The following is a 25,730-nucleotide window of genomic DNA, read 5'->3' on the forward strand; positions in this document are numbered from 1 at the left end:
AAAAGTCAACATAACCTTGCCTTATGACCTTTCAAATAAGCAATGCTATTCTGACAAAAATAACTTTTGCTGAAAAATGATATACTCATTAGCTTGAGTACTCAAAAAGGAACAAACCCAAATTAAATCATTTTAAATAATTTTTAATAAAAAACAGCAAAATATTTGCTCAGTTCTTTAGATCAACAGCTAGGAAAGACTAGTAATTTTAATTCTGATGAAATTTGCCGCCAATATACCTACTGTCTGAATCGAATTGACCGAAAGCTGCCAATCTTTCAACAAAAGAGCTGATGCCATTTTTATCACCGTCAAAAGCACTGAACAGTTGAGTAGAGACCAGCTTATCAAGTCCTGTGTGCTGTGACCAAAATTCAACAAATTCAGCTTTTGGGATGTTACCACGACCTAAAAAATAATCATTTAACCATAAATGACACCAACTTCATGTCTTGTTTTGTAAACTTGTTAAATATATTTGTACTACTTTCTTTGTTTGTTGAACAAACCACCAAGGTGGACAGTCAGACAGAAATTACCCCCCATATGGTTAACCAGGTGAGGAAACATTTTTTCTTATATATATATATATATATATATATACAGTGAAACTCGGATAACTCAAGCTTCAAGGGACCGAGGAAAAGTGTTTGAGTTATTAGAGCGTTCAAGTTATCAGGACAGTCATAAGTGCACATATTTATTAGTAGATACATGTACATATACAAACTATATATCAATCAAAAGCATGGATTGCTTGTTGCAAGTTAAAGGGTCTCTCGTGTGAAGTTTTAAATATTTTTAATCAGAAAGTATAGATATTTTTCTATCACTTAAGATTTGTTTGTTGCTTTAGGTGATGTGACTGCCAGGATGTTCTCACATTAAAATTGGCAAAACTTGATCGCTGTTAAAACGCTCGGAAAAAATACATACATATTTTTCTACCGAGCGTTTTAACCAAGATCAATTTTGCAGTAAGTCAGTTATTACAAAACTGCTTTACTATTAAAAACCCATTATCAATTTTGCCGATATTACTTTAAAGTTATTTAAATTTTACCTCGCTTTTCTTGCTTTCGGAGGGCTTATCGCTAAGCAAATGTTTGGTAAAATTTGATTTTCGCAAACCTTTAAAAAAGTTGTTAATAAAAATATTTGCCGATGTTGGTAATAACGAGGCCTAAGAACTACTAAAAGTCGATGTTTATCTCTATGGCTTGGAATAAAGTGATATTCTAAAGCAATAGTAACAACCGTCTCGGTAGCCGTTTGGAAAAAACTGTTAGAGTTAACAGAGTTTCGGTAGAGTCATCTAAAGCCATTTATCATTGCGTGGGAGCGGACCAAGCAAATCCATTCGAGTTAACCATGTGTTCGATATATCCGAGGACGATTTATCCGAGTTTCACTGTATATAAATATATATATATAAATATATACATCTACAGGTATCAATATATATATATATATATATTTAAAAAATTGTTTCCTCACCCCGGATACCCCGTATGGGTGGTAAATTCTGCTCTAACTCGGGTCTCCTACCAGAGACCTGGGAGTTTGAGCACTCGCCTCAAGATATATATATATATACATATATAAATATATATATACATGTATATATATATATATATTTATACCTGTTGATATATGTATATATATTGATACCTGTTGATCTTTATTGCTTGCAATGACTTGCAATGATATTATAGCCTGTGTCCTTCTTTGCAATATGTTGGCATTTATAATTTTTATTTCATCCTAGATTTGAAGACGGGTTTTTATTTTATATCTATATTTAACAATCTTGCATAAAAATTCATGCACTCACTGATATGGTTGCTACAGTTTGCAGCCAAAACTAGCTTTTTATGTGCAATAGAAGCGGATTAATGAGCATCGATCCATTGTAAGACCTTAATATAGCCGCAAGGATGCTATTAAATAACATGCTATAGATATGTATATTTATAAGTCATACAACAATAATCTATTAAATTATACAAATATATATTCATGAACAAGTGAAATAAACCAACTTTAGAAACCTTTTAAACACACTTATATGCGTGAGACTTTTAATAATGAAACCAATAACAAACATTTTACAGGAAGACACCCTAGCTGCCTCTTAATTATCTAACAGCTACAAGCACTAAATAAGGTGGCCCAATGTGACCTGTTTTCTTTGTGTCAATGAGTGTGTCGTGTCATTGAGTGTGTTGGTGGTGAATTCCATGTTTCCACCATTAGCCCGTTGCGTTGGCCCGTTGCGTTAGCCCGTTGCGTTGGCCCGTTGCGTTAGCCCGTTGCGTTGGCCCGTTGCGTTGGCCCGTTGCGTTGGCCCGTTGCGTTGGTCCGTTGCGTTGGCCCGTTGCATGTTCTGACATTGATTGGGCTGTCAGGTGCACTCGCAGAGAAATTGCCCAATCTGAAGACCCTTTTGGTGCTCTAATTTATATTTCTTTAAATTCAAATAAGTCAGCCGATTTCAGAGACAGCTAGTTGGAAGCCTTAGTACTGGAAACAGTTAATTTAGAAGCCTTAGTACTGGAAACAGTGTTTACTACAGAACAATGTTATTAAACAAGGGTTGTTAAAAGGATACAAAGGTCAGTAAATTTAATGTATGTATTTTTGATGTAATACCTTTTATTTGCTGTGAAGACACATGTTTCAACAAAGTTAATTTTGGCAATTGGAAGACTTTTAATGGAAAGGTTAGGCAGCCACCAGCATTAGTTCCATGACTTTTATATTGTATACTGTGTGCTATTTTACGCTATTGTGTTGTCAAATTTATGTTTTATTAGTTAATTAGTATTATGTAACATTTTCGCCTAGTTTATGTGAAGTTATGTTTTACATACTTCATGGTAGTCTAAATATAACAAAGATTATCAGTGAAACTTATTCCTTCTTCAAGCAACCCCAAGTAACTATAAGCGAGACGTAAAAGTCTCAGCACAAACCATACTTATATTACATGCAGAAACAAAAACAAACGTTTTTAAAACAAAAATATTTCCATCATTTGCTTGGATAGCTGCGTTCTGATTGTTGCTTTCAATGAAAGGAACATCTTATAGTTGTCATATACCTTCTACAATATCTTCTACAATATGTCCTACACCTTCAATAATATCTTTTGGCCTCAATTCTTTGTCTGCACTGCTGAACTAATCGATATTAGCGATCAGACAGTTTTTGACAGAGAATCAATGTCAAAAAACTGTCATGTAAAGTGATTAATCACACATTATCACTTTACATGACAATATGTGATTTTCTGTCAAACCGATTTCATCGGCTACTCAAATTAAGTTAAAAGTTGTTCTAGATTTGTCCATCAATCGGGCAAAATCTGATAAAACATATTTTGCAACATTTGGTCTTTCTACATGACGCAATTGTCAGCCAGTGGTCCAAATCATTCAGATCATTGGCCTGGTGTGAAAAAAGATTTAAAAAGTTGATTCTGATTTAGCAATGCCTAAACCATCATAGTTCAAAGTTTGAGGGAGCTTGGCTATGTTAGAATCCTATGACCTACTGTGTCAGCTCATTAACTTATTCACATTTGTGCGCACCTAAAATTAACGCTACATTAAGCATATTAAACACACAAAAAATGCTATAAATTTAAAATTTAGCATAATAATTTGTGGGAGCTATGATGGATGCATAGATAAGCATAACATTTTGCAGAGCATAGGGACATTTGCGTTGCCATAGCCACAAACAATGTTAGAAACACTATATAGAGAAACGTTAATTTGAAATCAGATTGTCCCTGAAAAGATGCTTATCTGTATAGGGTTTACCATCGAGGCTAGCGACAGCAGTGATGCTACTAAGTTCATCAGCAGTGTAATAATTGTCACCATTGACATCAGAAGCGGAGAGGATAGACCCTATCAGTGGACTCGCTTTAGCTGCTACCAGAATATCATCTTCAAGATAGTTGATAGCTCTATTAAACTCGTCCATGTCAATCTGACCATCCCCTGTAACATACAAATGCGCCGAGATATGATATTGACAATCATTGACCTTTTTATTGCACATTTATTATTTGTATATAAACTAGCTGAGTGCTTTTTTTTGCAAAACTGTTTTTGCACAAAAAGCTTAGTTTCAATCAACATATACAACATTTACCATTCTTACTCTAAAAGAAAGATGTTTGTTTGTTTCTGTTTAGTGTATTTATTTATATGTAATTTATGCCATACTGGCTGCAGTGCCTGCTACAGCTCTATACTGATTGCGTTAGTTTTGTTGGCAATGTGAGTTTAGGCACTTTCCTTCAGGTAAGTGTTAACGGATAACACTAGCTGAGATTTTAGCGTACTCGCTATCGTGCATGTCTGCAGAATTGAAGGTTCAGAGGTTCAAATTCAGTGCGAAGCAGATTTTTTGTTGCGAGATTTAAATAGCTCTAACTGAACACAGCTTTTATAACACAGCCACTGGGCATTGCCACCATATTGAGTCACAGAAACAATTTAAGCCCGGATTTTGAAATTCTGAACCACTGATCTGATGCTTGGCAGCTTGGAGTACTAACCACTATACTATAGCAAAATGTGACATAGTTTGGAGTGCTAACCACTACATGATGACAGTATGTGACATAGTTTAAACCCTTTGCTACATTTGCAAAAGCAAACAGTGGTTCCCGGTAAAAAAACCACATCGAAAAATAAAAGCTTGCACCAATTATACTGGCAGACTGAAGTGAATCCTGGAAGGTTGATCAATACGTTGCAATTACATCAAACTCTCACGAAATGTTTTATTAAAATGAACTTTGTGCCCTCCTTTGACATACTAAATTGGCAGAAATAGTGAGTATACAGTAACAATGTTCGCTGTTATCATTTTTAGAAGGAGTGAAATTGTAGCATTTGTATTAGCTCAGACCAGCGTGGTTACCGGCGAGCTATTAAGAATTATTACGACCGACAGTAGGCACCCCTGCAAATAAAGAATCCGTTCCAAAGATGTTTACGTTATAAGAACTTATCGCTATATGAACAAAAAATACATGTAAATTACATAATTCATTTTAAGGTTGTCCCAAACTCACCCCTTTGGTTTTTCACATTGGAAAAACCTATGCCTAACTTTTTAATTTGAAGACTGTATAAAATCTGTGGTATTATTGGTTTGTATCGACAATTTTCTCTTTTTTTTGTCATTTTCACTTGGTTTAAAGTTCACGATTATGGTAATTTCATATTAAGGGGAGTGCAAACCTTCAATTTCAATTTAAAATTGTGTTTTTTTTACATTTTCCAAACAGCGAAATCTTTAGTAAAAGAAAGAATTGTTTTTGTCAAAAATAAAATAAAGTTAAAATTTCAATTTACTATCATAAAATCAGTGTCTGTCTGCTCATTTTCCAAAGTCATAGTTTGCAGTTAGAATAATGAATTTACATGTAAGTAAACTCCAACTTGCGACATCCATATTCATACTGACACCTATATAACACTTGCACCAATCAATCGCTTTGAGGTATTTCTGAATTAATGTGCAGCAACTTATTTTCTGTACTTTATCAGCCCGCCTGGCAATCTCGCACTGAAATTATCTAATCTCTAGACCATCAGGCTGCTAGTATAATTAATAGAGATCTCTCATGACACACTAGACTGTCAGGGTACTAGTATATATAATAGAGATCTTTCATGACACACTAGACCACCTGGGTACTAGTATATATAATAGAGATATCTCATGACACCCTAGACTTCCAGAGTACTAGTATAAATATATAATAAAGATCTCTCATGACACACTAGATCACCAAAGTACTAGTATATATAATAGAGATCTCTCATGACACACTACATCACCAGAGTACTAGTATATATAATAGAGATATCTCATGACACACTAGACTGCCAGGGTACTAGTATATACAAAACATATCTCTCATGAAACACTAGATCACCAGAGTTCTAGTATATATAATAGAGATCTCTCATGAAACACTAGATCACCAGGGTACTAGTATATATAATAGAGATCTCTCATGACACACTAGATCACCAGGGTACTAGTATATATAATAGAGATCTCTCATGACACACTAGATCACCAGGGTACTAGTATATATAATAGAGATCTCTCATGAAACACTAGATCACCAGAGTACTAGTATATATAATAGAGATCTCTCATGACACACTAGACTGCCAGAGTACTAGTATATATAATAGAGATCTCTCATGACACACTAGATCACCAGAGTACTAGTATATGTAATAGAGATAACTCATAACATACTAGACCACCAGAGTACTAGAATATATAATAGAGATCTCTCATGACACACTACATCACCAGAGTACTAGTATATATAATAGAGATCTCTCATGACACACTAGATCACCAGAGTACTAGTATATATAATAGAGATCTCTCATGACACACTAGATCACCAGTGTACTAGTATATATAATAGAGATCTCTCATGACACACTACATCACCAGAGTACTAGTATATATAATAGAGATCTCTCATGACACACTAGACCACCAGAGTACTAGTATATATAATAGAGATCTCTCATGAAACACTAGATCACCAGAGTACTAGTATATATAATAGAGATCTCTCATGAAACACTAGATCACCAGAGTACTAGTATATATAATAGAGATCTTTCATGACACATTAGACTGCCAGGGTACTAGTATATATAATAGAGATCTCTCATGACACACTAGATCACCAGAGTACTAGTATATATAATAGAGATCTCTCATGAAACACTAGATCACCAGAGTACTAGTATATATAATAGAGATCTCTCATGACACACTAGATCACCAGGGTACTAGTATATATAATAGAGATCTCTCATGACACACTAGATCACCAGGGTACTAGTATATATAATAGAGATCTATCATGAAACAGTAGATCACCAGGGTACTAGTGTATATAATAGAGATCTCTCATGAAACACTAGATCACCAGGGTACTAGTATATATATAATAGAGATCTCTCATGAAACAGTAGATCACCAGGGTACTAGTATATATAATAGAGATCTCTCATGAAACAGTAGATCACCAGGGTACTAGTATATATAATAGAGATCTCTCATGAAACACTAGATCACCAGGGTACTAGTATATATAATAGAGATCTCTCATGAAACAGTAGATCACCAGGGTACTAGTATATATAATAGAGATCTCTCATAAAACAGTAGACCACCAGGGTACTAGTATATATAATAGAGATCTCTCATGAAACACTAGACTACCAGGGTACTAGTACATACAATAGAGATCTCTCATGAAACAGTAGATCACCAGGGTACTAGTATATATAATAGAGATCTCTCATGACACACTAGATCACCAGGGTATTAGTACCAGAGCTGTGCTCAAGTACTTTTTTTCAGTTCAAGTAGAGTAAGCGAGTACTCAAAACAAAATCGAGTACAAGTACAAGTATACACATGTTTCTGCCTTCCGAGTACAAGTAGAGTATCACAACTTGATTCCGAGTACAAGTAGAGTATCACAACTTGGTTCCGAGTACAAGTAGAGTTATTTATCAAATTTCAAGTTCAAGTAGAGTTTTCCTTCTGAATTTCAAGTACAAGTATAGAGTACATTAATCAAATATCAAGTACTTTTTATTAAATTAAAGTAAAACGAACAAACAAGTAAAGCAGCAAATTAACCAGTACAGGTAGGCCTATATATATAATATGATAATGATTAGGATATTATAATAATATGATAAAATAATATGATAATATAAAAGTATAATGTCCAACTATCCCCGGGTTCTAGTTTTCTTTATTTATACTAGGCCCTGCAGCCTGTTGCATGTGCAGAAAATGAGGTTCTCCAGAACGGCATCGCTCATTGAGGCGCGATGTGGCCTCATCAAGATGCCACCGTGAGAGAATATCCTCTCGACGGCAGCAGAACTTGCCGGCACACTCAACACTTTTTGGGCAAGAGGGTACAGCTTGAAGAGTTTTTCCCGCTTTCGGTGCCAGAACACCAACGGTCCTGCCTCTGCCATTGTTAAAATAAATCTCTCCTCACATTTTATTTTTCTGAATTCTCTCAGACACTTAACTATCATACCATATTACTTGCACAACATTTCAGTAGTCTATGTGACCTTGGATTGACATTTCAATAAGAAAAGCCCTTGTTCCAACATACATTACACACGTACAGAGTACAAACAGAGAAATTGTGGTGCTGAACAAAGCAGGTAGTACACAATACAAATTGGATCACAGACTAGGTAAAGTAAAGAGAAATATTATGTGTCAACAAGGAGTTGACAACTCCCTGGTGCAAGTAAGAGTAGAGTATATTTGATGTAGATTAAAGTAGAGTAGAGTATTTTGATGTAGAGTAAAGTAGAGTAGAGTATATATGATGTAGAGTAAAGTAGAGTAGAGTATTTAAGTTTGCAAGTAGATTCCGAGTACTTTCTTCCCAAGGGAGTACAAGTAGAGTATATTTATCCCATATCATGGCCCCTTCGAGTAGAGTAGAGAGTAGTTGAAATCGGTACTCGAGTAGTACTTGTACTCGAATTTGTACTCGAGTAGCACAGCTCTGATTAGTACATATAATAGAGATAACTCATGACACACTAGACCACCAGAGTACTAGTACATATAATAGAGATCTCTCATGAAACAGTAGATCACCAGGGTACTAGTATATATAATATAGTTCTCTCATGAAACAGTAGATCACCAGGGTACTAGTATATATAATAAAGATCTCTCATGACATACTAGATCACCAGGGTACTAGTATATATAATAGAGATCTCTCATGACATACTAGATCACCAGAGTACTAGTATATATAATAGAGATCTCTCATGACATACTAGATCACCAGGGTGCTAGTATATATAATAGAGATAACTCAATTTGTCATTTTCTCTCCAAAATGATAGTTTTATTGCTAACTATAAAAATAGCGTTAATGAAATCAAATTTCAACGCTATCTACGGAGCTCATGTTATTGAAATAAAAATTGAGGACTTGCACTGACTTAATGCTTTACGTTATGCAGAATTTTTTCCCATAATACCAAGCAAAACTTTACATAATTTGTTTACTTAAGGAAAATTGATATTATGCAGGGTTTTGACTGTAATAAAATTCTTAAATATCATTGTGAATGACAGTTAACCAGTTTAACAGTAAGCATGAAATGAATGCTTACTGTTCTGGTCGCCTTTAGCAAAAGGCCAAGCGAGCTCGGAAGAGTTGAGGTTACCATCACTGTTTGCATCTAAGAAAATGAATTGGTAGAAAGCTGGTTTTAGGCTAGAACCCTGATTCACCAGATAATGTTCAAATTCACTCAGGCTAAACATCTTGTCCCCTACAACAAATAAAGATCACATTTACACTGTTTCACTTAAATATGGCTGCAATCCTAAAAAGTTTGTACCTAAAAATTATAGAAAGCTGGTTGGTGAAATATCTGAAAACTTCTAATCGAGTGTATAAACATGTACATCATTCATGAGACTTGAACATAGGCGCTTCATTTTATACCAAGCTATATATATAATATCCAAGGTAAAAACTTTATTATAGATAATCAACTCTCTTTCGCGCATTGATCTTTCAAAAAACAAATAGGCTGTGTTCCTACACAGTTTATTAGAGGACATCTCATTTTCAAACTAATTGACACTAATACACACTCTAAAAACATATGGTCACACATATTAGCTATTAAATAATGAATATGAATGATTATTACTAATATACAAAATAGAAAATGAAAATCTGAGCTATTAAAAAGTCACCCTTACAAAAGGGGCAGATAGCCTGTGAACATAATCAGCTTACAAAAAAGCATCACATTTTTAAAGCTAACAGGCACTAATGAAGTGACATTTCTGTTAAATAAGCAATCTTTAAACGAGATTTTTTTAGAATCTTCCATGACTTAATGACAAAACTATGATAAAGTGGCAGTTGAAAAAGAGACTCACCGTTGGTGTCAGAAGAACTTCGGTGCTGAGTAAACTCATCCGCAGAAATTTTGGAGTCGCTATTAGCATCAATGCTGTTGAAGACCACGTGTCTGTCAAGGTTAGGGCTATAGAATTCACTGACGAGTTGTGCATTGACATCGACCATCACTTGCTTGAAGAGCTACAAATGTGTGTATATAATGGGTAAAGATAAGTGAAAGAACAATGATAACAAAAGAACCCCTTAGCAATTCTTACGATAAAGGCTTCCTTTCCGCACAGTGATCTTTAATATAATTCAAGAAAGTTCTTTTACCTACAAACATTTTATATTTAGACAACTGGTAATAGATACATTCGCTTGAGCTATTTAGTTGCTAGTTTGGTTATATGTTATCTCTATGAGGCTGATATTCGAAAACTAAGGGACTAAATACTTTCAGCGGTTATAGAGAAGGTGTTCAAGTTTAAGTGCCCACTCTTCTCAGGATTTGGGTCCTAAGGCGTAAAAACACTTTGTGTCCACGCCAATCAAACCCTACTCTCTTCAGGAGTGATGGTTTGGTGTGTGAGCTTGCACCTCAACCTGTTGATTGCAAGAGTGCAAGAATCCATTTTGAAGACCAAAAGGTTTTGTCACAACAATTTGCCTAGGTGACTCCAAACTTTCATCTAATCTATGTATCAAAAATAAATATCGTAACGCCATCACTTCTGAAAATGGTCTGTACATTTACTAATCTACAAAAAACAAATTTTAATCACTTTATATGAGGGAAAAAACCAGAAGATCATAAAGTCAGCTGTTATTTTATATGTTGCTGCTGCTTAAAACCATTAAAATATTTTTAGAATGATCTGCCAATATTGTACTGTATTCCTACATTGCAAAAGTTGGTTTTTCGTTATCTTTTGAAACTTTTCTGCTTCATCCAATAAAAGGGGAGTAAGATTGCCGTCATTAGTCGTTGGGGGTTTGACAATAAAAAAGAATAGGGAAGTTTTTCTTGTAGAGCAAAATACAAAGTCAATCAAATATATCCAAGAACAACTACTCAATGCATCTCAATCAGTGCGTATGTCAACACAACTGTCTGTGTCTGAAAGACCCATAATTTCCTACCATAGTCATAGACATAAGTCATAGTATAACAAAACCCTATATATTATACACCAATTCTTATCAATTCACTCTATGCTTTCTTCATTCCTATAGAAGCCTGCGAGACAAATATTTAAGTAAAAACTCATTCGTTTTAAATAGGCAAGTGTATAAATAATTCTTATGAAGTCTTTAGTCAACCTCATTTAAGCAAAATATTCTTGAAATTTTTAGTCTGTGAAACAATAAATGCTTTCCCATGATAAATATTACTAGTTGAATCCCCAGCATTGAATGGGTATTAAAAAATACTTTGTACAAAAAAATTACTGTTAACCATCAAATTCAACATCAACATTTAGCTTTTAAATCAATGCATTTTTAGTGTACCATGATATTTATGTTTACTATGTTTCTTTCTTTGTATCTTAGTTGGTACCGACTGCAGTACCTACTACAGATCTATACCGAGTGCAGTAGTCTTGTTGTCTAAATGAGTTTAAGCGTTTCTCTTCACTCCCAAACATGCAATTTTCTTCTGGTAAGGCTTCACGGATGTTTCTTTGGTATAATTAAACACTGCATCTGGCTTAACACATAAAGCTAGCTTTAGTGTTTAACATGAAGCTATGAAATATTGACATGTATTCCAGCTATGTGCCAAATTTATTCCATGGCATGGAAAGTTAGACAGTGTGGTGTATTGGATAACAAGATGTCTCCTAGACTGGAGGTTGTGAGCTCAAATCCAGTTCGCGGTGGATTTTTCATTCTAAAAACTTTATTGCAGTAGCTAGAAAAACGGAGAAACATTCGCATAAATATAAATGTTACTGCAATGCTGGTAACATAATACTTATGGAGGAACTGACAGTGGAATAGCCCTTTAATTTGGTTGCGCCATTAAATGTTATTATTTATATATTATATGAGTAGAAATTCTCCTGTCATACTGTAAAGGAAGTTGCTGGTCTTTACTTGGCACGATTTAGATTTTTTCATACAGAAATAAATTGTGTGTGATTTCGTTCAATGTTTTATTAGCGAAAGAAGTTCACTAGCCAAAGAGCGTACGGCCATTTGCTCTGGCCTACTGGGTGAGCGTTGCTCCCTTATATACAATAAAATCGCTCGTTCCGGCTAACGGGACCGAGTAAGAACACCGGCTAACAATGTGAATAATTAGTCAACTAGTGTGTTGATATGACAACATAAACGACGACAATTGATAGCATAACAAGTAACAAGACTATAATAAAAAATAGACAATACATGTAATAAAATATTTACAGTCATATAAAATATATACAAACATATAATAAAATATTTACAAGAAGTGTAAAGTCTTGACCCGGCGTCCACCACACACTCCCCTTCATTAGAGGCATTATCTAACTAAACAACATGGCTGGAGCAAACCAGCCAGGCCCAAGTCTCAAGCTGCTTAAACATGATGATCCAAGCGGCTAATTTCTTGATTAAGCAAATGTTTGTAGTCAGTAGCTGGCGTATCTTGTTTCTGGTACTGCAGGCTGCCTTTTGGAACAGTCTCTTTTCTTCCTGAAGTTATTGCGGCATGGCCTGAATACGGGTGACTAGCTGGAGGCTGTCCTAATAAAGTGGTCTGGCGGTCTGGACTAGACTCCCAGGTCATCTGGTCTGTGGCTAGGTCGTTGTATCCTCTTGTTGTCTGATAGACCCAATCACCGTACTGCTCCAGTTTTTTTCTAGTTCGAGACGAACGATGATTTAGATCTTTTGTAGAGGTGCCGGGGTTTTCCACGGCCTGGGGGTACATTGCTAGGAGTCCAGAGTCCAGGTCCGTAGCTAACTCACCAAAACTTTCTAGAGGGGGAAGGTTTATCTCCTCTCTAACTTCGTTTTGGGAAGGTGATGCGGGAGGCCCGGAGTTCGGGCCCTCGTGCAAGTTTTCTCTTCCGGCATTGGTCTGTAGAGTAACCTTTCCCATTTCGTCGAGCTTGTCAGCTGGACTCATTTGGGAAGGGAAATCCATTAATTCTTTATCAGGTTGCGGGCCGCTTTTTCGTGAAGGCTGAGCCCTCCTGGTTCCTTTCATATTTGGCCTCCTTCGACGCTCAAGCGTTGGCGGAGCACGGCTAAAGCTCTCTGGGTAGGCATGATAGGGTTTCAACCTGGACTCGTGTTGAGTCGAGGTATGGTCCTGTCTTTCCACCACATAGGTGTAGTTGGGCCAGGTGATTATGACTTGGTAAGGGCTCACGAACTTAGCTTGTAGCTTAGCGTTTGCCCCTTCACCTCCGCCTGTTTACCAACCACACCCAATTCCCAGGTTCAAAGAGCAGTGGCTCTTCTTGATCTGCCTGTCTAGTCTCCATCTGCGCCTCCCTAAGGGCTTCATGCTCTTCTTCCAACATCTTTTGCTTTTGCAGCGCGTAGTCACTGGCTGATTGCATCTCCGTGAGAGTGGGGTGACATCTCCCATTGGCATACAATTCCATTGGCCTGGGGATGGGAAGGAGTAGTCCGTGTCTTGCTCACCTTCAAGAGCTGGCAGAGCTCCTCCATTAGTTGGGTCTCAAATTGAGCTCACTGGTCTGTATGGATTTGCTCTGGAAGCTCAAGATAGAAGAATGCTCTTTCATCTAGGGCACTGGTGACCACTGGAGCCATGGCCTCGGTACCAAGTTGACTTTAGCTGTTTTAGTGAAAACGGGAGTCGCACCTGTAGACCGGCCGCCTTGGGCATAGGCCTGGGGATCTCTAATAGAACATGGTTTCTCCCGATCACTCTAGCCTCATCCTGGTTCTCTTGGTCCAACTCCATTCGGGTTGGACCCCATCGCGGTACTCTATATAGGCCCACTGTTGACAGTCTTTGCAGGTCTGTCTGCTTAAGCCATTGGTGTTGTCATGCTTTAATCCTGCGCGGTGTTCCAGCTTATACTTAAAGTCGGCTAGCACCTCTAACCACCGCACCACCTGGTGAGAGGGCTCTTTTTTGCAGCAGAGCCATCGCAGAGAGGCATGGTCCGTGCAAAGCCAAAACTCTTGCCCATGTAAGTACGGGTGGAAGTGTTTTACTGCTGTGACCACTGCCAGCAGCTCTCTGCGTGTCACGCAGTATTTTGCTCTGAGGGGTGAGTGTTTTGCTGCAGTAAGCAATCACTCGTTCCTGGTCATAATACTGTTGTGACAGCACAGCTCCTACGCCACACTCGCTGGCATCCGTGTCAAGGATATAGGTATTCCCCGGATTCGGACACCCCAGCTCCAGTGCTGTAATGAAGCTGTGGCGCAGGGTGTCAAACGCTGTCTGCTCCTCGCCTGTCCATTGCCAGGGCTTTTCCTTCCCCACTAGCCGGTGGAGGGGTTTCGCAATGGTGGCAAACCTAGGAATGTACTGCCGGCAATAACCGACAGCACCCAGGAACCCTTGCAGTTTCCAGACTCTACTCGGAACTGGTCACTGTTCTACCGCCTCCACTTTAGCTGATTCCGTGGCATCCCCTCCACTACTTACTATGTGGCCCAAGTACCGCACTTGAGACTGTAGAAGTTTGCATTTTGTTGGTTTGAACTTGAGGCCGGCTTGCTGCAGCCGCTTGAATACTTCCTCCAGCCCCTGGAGGTGGGTCTCAAAATCAAGCGCAATAACAATCACGTCATCAAGGTATATTAGTAAGGTTTGCCAGTGAAGCCCGTGCAACACCCTCTCCATCAACTGCTAGAAGGTGGCTGGGGCAGAAGTCAGCCAAAAGGGAGGACTCTCTATTTTCCCAATCCTGAGCGAGTGATGAAGGCTGATTTTTCCCTGGCATCTCCGTCCAGCGGAACCTGCCAGTGTCCGCTGACGAGATCGAAGGTACAAAAATATCAGCTTCCAGCTAAGGCATCCAAACTTTCGTCCATTCGGGGAAGAGGATAGGCGTCTTGTTCTATTACCGCATTGAGCTTTCGGTAATCTACACAGAACCACTATTGTCCATCCTTCTTTTTTACTAACACAATAGACGAGCTCCATGCTCCTCCAGCCGGCTCAATTAACTCTCTGGCCAACAGGTCCTGTACCTGTCTTTTGGCCTCCGCTTCCTTTTCAGGCCCTAAGCAGTGAGAGAGTTGACGAATAGTTTGGGTCCCATCTTTCACAGGTATAGAGTGCTCCATGAGCAATGTTCTACGCATATCGTCATCTCCAGTGCTAAACACTGACCCATACTTGGTCAGTAGGGTAGCCAGCTTTCTAGCATGCTCTGCATTCTGAAACGAGAGTCTGGTAGCCCGGCAAAATTCCTAGAGATGCTGGGGATCTGTGGCTCGGCTTCAACTCAGGTGATCGGCATAGCAGGGCCTCCCTTGAAGGTAGGGGTGCCGTTGATGGGAGCAGGTGCTTCCACACTAGTGTAAGTGCCTACGGTTATTCTTGAACGGATGGTCAGGGGTTGGGGGTTCGGATTGAGACACCTAACCAACACCTTTCCATCTGCTTCGGGCTCGTTCAGGCTTGTAGCTAGAGGCGGACCTTCAGAGTATATATATATATATATATATATATACATATATATATCTACAGATAATAGTTGAGATTTCACCGATATAGTGCTCAAAGTTGTCCACCGAGCCTGTATAGATACAAAGATGGAAAAGATTTTAGCAACAGTTTATGACATCGTTAATGAGTCAGTTTATTGAGTCATAAACGGTTGCTAAAATTTTTTCCATCTTTTTATTTATATATATATATCTATATATATATAGATATACATCTATTTTTATGACAACCAGCTAAAATCTGTTTAGATTATGAAATTCAGGATAATTCTTTAGATATAAATACAAAAAGCTAGATAAATATCACCACTTCTTGATATTGGTTGCTATGACCAATGATATACATCCCCCAGCTACATATATGTATATATATATATATATATATATATATATATATATATAATGTATATATGTATATATATATATTTACCATGAATCTCCCAATCAATCGCTTTGCTCTTGTTTGGTCATGGAAGGATTATATGTAATAATATTTAATGCTATAATGATCACATAATAACTATTATAATATGTTCCTGAGAAATGCTTTCGGAAATGCTTCTGATAAAGTCTTTAATCAACCATATTTGAGTAGGCCAGGCCTTCATTGAATGCTCAAAGATTAATGTGCACAAATTTTGGTGAAAGTTTTTCAGAAAATATCAAAAGATTTTTTTCATTTGAGATTGTTTTTGGCGTTTGGGGTGATGTGACTGCCAGAATGTTTCAAGACTAAAATCGAGAAAACTCAATCACAATTAAAACGCTCAGATCAATCGGAACTGTGATTATGATGTCTATATAGTTGCAAAGATACCGACAGAAAAGAGACGCATAACTCTGTGGCTTGAATGCAATAGTTGATACAAACTACTACAATTATAACTATTAGTGACGTCATTTCGCACAAGTTTTTCTTTTTAGCACTCTAATCTTGATAAAGTTGTATCAACTTTAACCCAAAAACCTCCTAGCAATCAGGTCACTTCAAATACCAAAAAACAATTGCAAATGATAGGGAAATATTGATACTTATCAATGAAACCTACAAAAATTTTGTTTTACATGTAGTTCAAGTTTAAATTAGATAAAACAAAAATAGGCTTAAAATATATACATTAGAAATTACCCAGTCATGCAGCCCGCGACCAAAATAATAATAAAAAAAAGAAAGGGTACTGCTGGTTGAAAAATGCAATATTAGCAGTCAAATGGCACTGCAGGGCAGTAGGAGAACTGCAATGGTTGCTGTAATGTACTGGGTGTTATTATGTACAAAAACAGCAATGATGAAAGGAAATATTATAAATTTATATATCTCCCTGCAATAGGAGAAATTCAATTCTAGAAGTAAAATGGCAAGCTGTTGTGTAATATACACAGTTTAAAAGTTGGTTGTGTTGAATGTAGAATGGTTTTGACTGCGATCTGTAACCAAAGTGAAGAAATGGGTCATGATCATAGAAACCATGGTTAAAGGTTGACTTGCAACAAAATTCACATTACAATTATTTGATATAAAAAGATTTACCATGTCTTACTCTGTTGTGTTGTAGGTTCAAAATATGTGGAAATGTGATTACAAGCTTTTAAAAGCTCAAAATGAACAGTTAATCGCAACCAAACGAGACCGCCGTAGTTTTAATTCTCTTTCCAAAACGACTCAAATGTGGCGTAGTGTTGAAAGATGGTTTCTGTTTACACTTTCATGCAACCTTATTCGTCGAAATATTTTTACAAATATCCTTTACGCATTCAATAAAACCATGTCTAATTGTTCTTATGCGTCTGTTTGATCATCAATGTAATGCTGTCACTTTTAGCAGTGATATCTTATAACTTACCATAAAAATTTGTTTAATTTTTTAGCCTTATCTTGAAGGAGTACATATCATTGTCCAATAACCCTGACGAGCTTGTTGGTCACTTGTGATAATCGAAAAGTGCTGCAAAAATTATTTGCGAAGTGTTGGGTAACATGATCAAATTACGACTTGCCGATCAGACCAAACCGAAACCAAACTGTAAAGTAGCGAGCGAGCACCTATATTTGATACAGGGTCTTCAGTAAAACCCGAAGTGTTTGTCATAAACTAGTGCTACGATAAGTTTTATATTGAGCTTTTTATTGGTCTTTCAATTAACGTGAGAACATCACGTGACAAGACAATAAATGAATTACATGACTACGTCAGAGAAATAAAGAGATTCCAATCTACCGCGGCTTTTCGTTTTTGAGCTTTTAAGAGCTTGTAATCACATTTCCACATATTTGGCACTTACAACACAACAGAGTAAGACATGGTGAATCTTTCGATACCAAATAACTTTAATGTAAATTTTGTTGCAAGTCGACCTTTAAGTAGAGTGTGTGAGATTTAGAGTTATCTACACTAGCAAAAGAAGAAAATTCTCAGTAGTTTTGCAAAAAACATTTGATTCCAGCTTAATTACAACAGATTTTATGGTCAATGAACTGAATGCATGTTTACTATTAGTGCGAAAACATAGTTCTGAGAAAACTGGTGTTCAAGTTTGAGAAACGAAAACCAATGAAATGTAAACAATTTTGTTTACATTTTAAAACATCTTAGCAACCAATATCAAGAAATTGTGATATTTATTCAGATTTCTGAATTTATATATAAAAAATTATGCTGCATTTAAAAATCAAAACAGATTTTAATTGGTTGTCATAGAAATAGCTGTATATCTATAAAAAAAAATGTAGGCCTAATACTTAATTTTGCTTATATTAAAACGGTTTGGCAGTACCGTGATATTGGGCACAACCATAATATCGTCAACAAAACCTTTAGATAAATAATAACAGTAACATATTGCACACCATCGGTCACTATATATTTCGATCTTGTAAGTTAAAATGATTATTCTTATAATTAAATCTTATAATAATCTTATAAAATCAAGTAATTAAATCGAATAATAAAATTGGCAAAAAATAAACGATTACCTTTCAGTACTTCTACGTTAATTACAGAAACCTTCAGCAATTGGACAATGCCATATACTGGTGAAACGTGCACAATTTTCTCGTGAAATGCGCATGCCTTAATAGTTCTACTATCTGTCAGACAGCTTGATTGGCATTTTGTTTGCCGGTTCTAATTTTTATTAAAAAAGGCTTGTCAGGTTTTAATGGCGATTTTAGGCCAAATTAATCTGTCTAGTTAAGCATTATTCGATCCGATGGGTAACTTTTAGGATATGGTCTCAATTTTTCCAAGACTTGGTGCCATATTTAAATAAGTTTATATATGTGTTTTGTATCATTATTATACTTAACTCTACACAAAAATGGTTAAACTTTTTGACGGCATTTTGGTACAAGGGTTTGGTCACGGCCAATGATGAATAATCTTTGTGAGTTGTGTGCGCATATGCATTTACCATAAATCTCCCAAACAATCGCTTCGCTTGTGTTTGGTCGTGGGAAAATTTTTCCTTTTTGATTCAAAGAATCTTAACAAGCCTAAAACCATCGAAAATTAGAAACGAACCCAGTATTTGTTGTGCATATCTTATATTATTGTAATTTTGACATGGCTGGTAAACATTTCTAATTGCCCTTGCTCCAAATCTTGTTCAACATGGTTATACTAATACTATACCAAGATAAAACAACCATGAATAATACTAGGGTAACCCCAGCAGTTCTAACAAAGGTATAGAGGGAGTCATAGAGCAACTCATAGAGCGACTTATAGAGTAACTCAAAGAGCAACTCATAGAGTAAATCATAGAGCAACTCATAGAGTAACTCATAGAGCACTCATAGAGCGACTTATAGAGTAACTCAAAGAGCAACTCATAGAGCAAATCATAGAGCAACTCATAGAGCAACTCACAGAGCGACTCATAGCACATAGAGGTCTATCATAGTGACTCATACAGCAATCATAGCACACAGAGGTCTATCATAGGGACTCATAGAACGAGTCATAGCACATGGAGATCTATCATAGTAACTCATAGAATGACTCATAGCACATAGGGGTCTATCATAGTGACTCATAGAGTGATTCATAGAGCAACTCATGTATCAACTTACATTAATCATTGCAATTTCATACTCTTCTTTGCTAACAAGAATCGTGCCTACAACATAACATTTTATGCTTTAAAAAAACATGTTATTAATAATACATTTCATATACTCAAACAGCGTGCTATCTACAATAAATTTGAAACATCCCAATAGCCGTTGTTATTTTCAATACAATCACCGCATTATAGCAGCATTTATTCTCTTATATACCCAGATATCGCTTTAAAAGTTCACTTGCAACAAAATTCACATTACAGTTATTTGGTATCAAAAGATTCACTATGACTTACTCTGCTGTGTTGTAGATGCAAAATATGTGGAAATGTAGCTCTTAAAAGCTCAAAAAGAAATGTTAAACGCTACCATCACAAAATCGCTGTAGATCGGAATCTGTTTATTTCTCTGGTGTAATCAGTCCATTTAGTTATTATTTTGAACTGTGATGTTTTCACGTGAAATGAAAGGCCAATCAAAAGCTCAATATAAAACTTCTCGTAGCATTAGCTTATGACAAACATTTTGTGTTTTACCGTGGATCCCGTATCAAATATAGATGCTCGTTACTTTACAGTTTCGTTTTGGCTTGGTCTAATCATCTAGTTGTAATCTGATAATGAGACCCATACTTCTTGCCAATCAGTGCGAATAATTTCTGCAGCATTTTCTAATTATCACAGGTGACTAACAGATTCGTCATTTTTATCAGACATTGATATGTACTCTTTTGATCTAAGGTTGAAAAATTAAACAAATTTTCATGGTAGGTTATAAGATATTAGTGATGAAAGTGACAGTGACATTACAATAACAAAAAAACAGATGCGTAAGAACAATAGACACGGTTATATTGAATGATGTTGCACGAGAGTCTAAACAAAAGCCATCTCGATCATTTACATGTATGTTCCATTTGAGCCGTTCTGGTAAGAGTCTTTAATTTAGAGCGGTTTTGTGATGGTGGCAATTAACTGTTTGTTTTTGAGCTTTTAAGAGCCTTTAATTACATTTCCACATATTTTGAACCTACAACAGAGTAAGACATGGTGAATCATATCATACCAAATAACTGTAATGTGAATTTTGTTGCGAGTCGACCTTTAAACATTCATAGGCCTATTGCTAATCTGAAAGTAAGGATGGGTCAACTAAACTCAGTTCAACTTAACGCATCCTTTGACAACCAACTCATGGCATAACAATAAAGAGCAAAGAATTGAAAAGAATTAATAGAAAAAAATGGTACAGATACTTACCTTTGTAATCAAACATGTCATAAAGATTTGACATCTCCAGATCACTGCCAAACTCCCCTTCATCTAAATTTAATTTACCAAACATACTCTTAGCTCTGTCTTTTGTGGCCAAAGTTTTATTTCGCCAGTAGGTAATGAACTCTGCCTCACTGATCAAACCGGAACCTGAGAATCAAATTACTCACTCTGCTCTCACGTCAGCACTGATGTACAAAAACTAAAACTAATTTGTCTTGCAAATCAAGCGACTACTTTTACAGATGGGAACTGATTTTGATAAAAGAAATATAACTATACAAGACTGATAAAATACAGTTTCAGATCAGTTACAAGTTTTAAAATCTTAAAGGATGACTTGCAACAAAATTCACATTACAGTTATTTGATATGAAAAGATTCACCATGTCTTACTCCGTTGTGTTGTAAGTGCAAAGTATGTGGAAAGGTGATTACAAGCTCTTAAAAGCTCAAAAACGAACAGAAAATCGCAGCCCCGCGAGACCTCCGTAGTTTGGATTCCCTTTTTCAAAACGGCTCAAATGTGACGTAGTTGTGGTAGATGGTTTCTGTTTACACTTTCATGCAACCTTATTCATCAAAATCCTTTCACAAATATACTTCCCGCATTCAATAAAACTATGTCTATTGTTCTTACGCGTCTGTTTTATCGTCATTGTAATGCTGCCACTTTTAGCAGTGATATCTTATAGCTTACCAAAAAAACTTATTTAATTTTTTAGCCTTAGCTCGAAGGAGTACATATCATTGTCTGATAATCATGACGAGCCTGTTGGTCACCTGTGATAATCAAAGAATGCTGCAAAAATTATTTTCAAAGTATTGGATCACATGATCAGATTACGAATTGCCAATTAGATTTAACCGAAACAAAGCTGTAAAGTAGCGAGCATCTATATATGATACGGGGTCTTTGGTAAAACCCGAAGTGTTTGTAATAAACTAGTACTACGATAAGTTTTATATTGAGCTTTGTATTGGCTTTTCAATTCACGTGAAAACATACGTGACAAGACGATAACCAAATTTCGTGTGTACGTCATCGAAATAAAGATATTCTAATCTACGGCGGCTTCTCGTTTTTGAGTTTTTAAGAGCTTGTAATCACATTTCCACATATTTGGCACTTACAACACAACATAGTGAGACACGGTGAATCTTTTGATACCAAATAACTGTAATGTGAATTTTGTTGCAAGTCAACCTTTAAGTAAATTATACCCAGAATAGTTATATTTATCCTTGCACACATGACCAACATCGTTTTCTATTTCGTGAAACCAACATGCTACGTCCACCATCGTATATTTCAGTTGGTAAACATTCTGTAACTGCAATCTCCAATTCACTAACCCCGACTACTCAAGAATAATATTAGAATATCATCTTTTAAAACAGGTCTGTTCAACTCACTCAATAATTCATGATTTCTGACTTTTCAGTTTTCTTATTTTTTAATGTAGCAAAAATCAGCACCTTTTATGATTACCAATGCCAATAAAAAGTTTTATGTACATAAATTAGGCAAATAAAACATTGAATAGGTCAATAGGTCATGACAAACAAATTGCCACAAGTCTTATAAGACCAGCAACACTCTCTCAATTGTATTAACACATATATTCACTAAAACTGTTCCAGAGGTTGACAGGTTCAACCCTTCACAGGCTAAACATATTTGCAAGAATTTACCATCAGCGTCAGCAGCGCTAAAGAGCAACCAGAACTCTGGAGGTGTTAGGTTGCCATCGGTATCCCTATCTGCATTGTCAAACAACTCGTTCCATTCAACCTTTTCTGCACCAGCTATCTGCAGCTGTGAGAGAAAGCTGTACATTTGAGACGCGTATTCGTTGTAGCTCAAATTCGCATCTCCTGAAAAAATTGAATACACTTTTTGGTAGTTTCCACTCAAAGAGCTAAGAAAACATTTCATCACAGCCTACATAATTCAGTTAACTAGCCATTGACTGATAACTAGTTGTAATAATCTCCATCGTGTAACAATATCTTTCAGAAACTCGGTTGAGTGATCATACATGCTTTACTTTGCACTGCGCTTTGCTTCGCATGCATACTATGTACTAAAGAGTATTCAAGAGAGACTTTGCGTTGTAGCTTGGAGCAACGTCGGACTTTGAAACTGGGTCAATATACTGTATATTTAATGGAAATCCTTGTACTTATGAAAAGGCAGGGGCGGAGTAACAATATAATATCACATATATTTACTAAGTGGCAAAGTTAACTGTCAACGCACCTGGCCTATCGGTATCTACCAGCATACAGGTGGGCTGTTCAGTCTTAAAAGCCTAGCCTAACCTTCCAGTAGATTTCCAAAACCTTAAATTGTTGACCCAAAAAAGCCATAATGTATTCTTCTAATAAACACTTTAAAAATATAAAAGCTTTCTTTCTAACTATATAAAATGGAGAAACAACCGAAAGTAAAAAATACTGAAATACTAAATGTTTTACTTTGCACTGCACTTTGCTTTGCATGCATACTTTGTACTAAAGAGTATTCAAAAAAGACTTTGCAATGTAATGACTGGAAACGTATTTTCATGTGTTATAGTGTTTTATCGATAATGTTTCTAACACGCTGAGTAAAGCCAGCTGGTGGTTTATTAAAACAGCCAGTTAGTTAGTCAAAACCTGAACAAAAACTATGTACAGGTGGTCCTCATTTGAAAGTTTACTTGTTTCATCGTCGAGTTGAAATCATGTTGGACTTTAAAACTACTCAATATATACTCTCCAGAAACCCCTGTAATTATGCGGAGGCGAGGGAGGGTGGTCACTGTAATTGTATCGCATACGTATGTTAAAGTTGCTAAGGCAGCTGAAAATTCAGCTGGCCCCATTATGATTGGAAAATTTCCAAAACTTTAAATTTTTGACAAAAATCCATATTTTATTGCTATATATTATTATTATCCAATAAATTCTTAGTAAGAAATAAAGGCGTTATTGTTAATCACATAAAGAGGACAAATAATAGAAAGGAAAAAATATTGTACATATGGTAGTACACTATTCTACATATTGTCAAATGATGATGAAATGACTAAACGCATTCACTTTTGTTATTCTAGTTTTGCCGGGGATTTAAAAACCTTAAAAATTATCACTAGAATATCAGTAGGAATTTATTAAGCAAAACGGGAAATTGGGCTCTAATGGTTAAAAGATAAAAGAGTAAGCGACACCTTATTGCCGAACTATGAAAAAATGACCTAATTTAGACTTTTATCAGCTTGATATTTACCTAACTACAATTTTTTTCATCGGCGGGTATCTACAACGAATCATTGCGTAGAAGACAGTTCTTTGCTAAATTGCATCTTAATACAAGATGTAATTAAGAAAATGTGACAAAAGCCTCAGCAGTGTGCAACACTTACCATCGAAATCAATGCTCGTGAAGAAGTTGCTGACTTCGGTAGTGTCCAGCAAGAGATCTGAATTCTGGTCTACGAAGAAAACTACATAAACAGATCCCTCAGTACTCATCCCTGTCACGGAGAAGTGGCTTGTAAACTCGGTGACGTCGACCTGGCCATCACCTGCAAAGAAGGTTGTATTCTTAAAGGTGACAGATAAATAAAACAATGTCTAAATTATTGTTATAAATTTTATTTATGTTGTAAAATTTGGAAAATGGAATAATAACAGCATAACATTCCTAGCAGAAAGGCAGAAAGAGACCTTGTCTTTGACTTAGCAATGATAGAATGGTACCTTATTATAAGCTCTATGTAGTTAATATTATAACATTTCATGGGTAATAATTTCATTCTCAACAGAAATGTTTCCCAAATTCGGCTCTATAAGAATCATTCATTACATGGCAACCCAATAAAACCAAAAATAGTAGTCAACTTGTTACTGTACAAATAAGTTATTAGTTGTCGACTTATCACTGTAGGAGTAAAATAGTTGTCAACTCATCACTGTGTGAGTAAAATAGTTGTCAACTCATCACTGTGTGAGTAAAATAGTTGCCGACTTCTCACTGCGTGAGTAAAATGACTTTACTGTATTTACTTAATTTTATTTACTTTTAATAATATTTACTTACTATACTGCAGTGATTTATTACTTTATGATTTTACAACTTACTTTAATATATTATAATATGTAATCGAATCGACTTAAGTTGTTTGTTGTGTCTATACCAAATTACAGCATATAACCAGTCGCATACCTTGGAACCTTATTGAGTGGATGATGAATACTTTGTAAACCAAGAATTAAGAAGTAAAGCTCTCCTTATACTCCACTGCACTTATAATAGCCGGATATAACAGCTCAGCATTCATAGTACATTATTGTACACAGGCTATGAGTTTAGCTAGCTTGCATTAACCGATGAGTGCACAATTAAAAGTCGATAAACCAATTCAAGCCATTACAACAAGTTACTTTAAGTATCTCAGCATTGATAGTACAGTATATCATTGTACAAAAGGTAGGAGTTTAGCTAGCCCGCAACACCCAACATGTGTACAATTCAAAGCCGATAAACAAATTCAAGCCACTATAAAAATTCATTTTCAAGTTTTTAATACAAAAATACAATGAATACCATGGTAAAATGACATTATAAACTTATGATTTTGGAAAGAAGGAGTTAAATCATAGCCAAATTCCTTACTTTAAATTTTCTTATCTGACAGTGTGAAAAATTCTGTAATGTTTTAAAGTTTTAGCTTAAAGTCTAATATAACAGAGCAGTTTTTAATTT

At 36.0% G+C, this 25,730-nt stretch overlaps 1 protein-coding gene across 1 annotated transcript in view; it reads right to left on the reverse strand.

The window, feature by feature from the left end:
• Positions 1-25,730, reverse strand: part of LOC137405953 (uncharacterized) — a 43,196-nt gene that overhangs the window by 15,753 nt on the left and 1,713 nt on the right. The window contains exons 3-10 of the mRNA XM_068092435.1: positions 24,388-24,549; positions 22,673-22,855; positions 20,963-21,127; positions 19,713-19,759; positions 10,027-10,189; positions 9,243-9,404; positions 3,828-4,010; positions 244-408 (exon numbers count right to left, since the gene is read on the reverse strand). Coding sequence (XP_067948536.1) covers positions 244-408; positions 3,828-4,010; positions 9,243-9,404; positions 10,027-10,189; positions 19,713-19,759; positions 20,963-21,127; positions 22,673-22,855; positions 24,388-24,549 — 1,230 coding nt within the window. The remainder of the gene's footprint in view (positions 1-243; positions 409-3,827; positions 4,011-9,242; positions 9,405-10,026; positions 10,190-19,712; positions 19,760-20,962; positions 21,128-22,672; positions 22,856-24,387; positions 24,550-25,730) is intronic.

This window comes from Watersipora subatra, chromosome 10, assembly GCF_963576615.1.
Source record: "Watersipora subatra chromosome 10, tzWatSuba1.1, whole genome shotgun sequence".
NCBI classification, from domain to species: Eukaryota; Metazoa; Bryozoa; class Gymnolaemata; order Cheilostomatida; family Watersiporidae; genus Watersipora; species Watersipora subatra.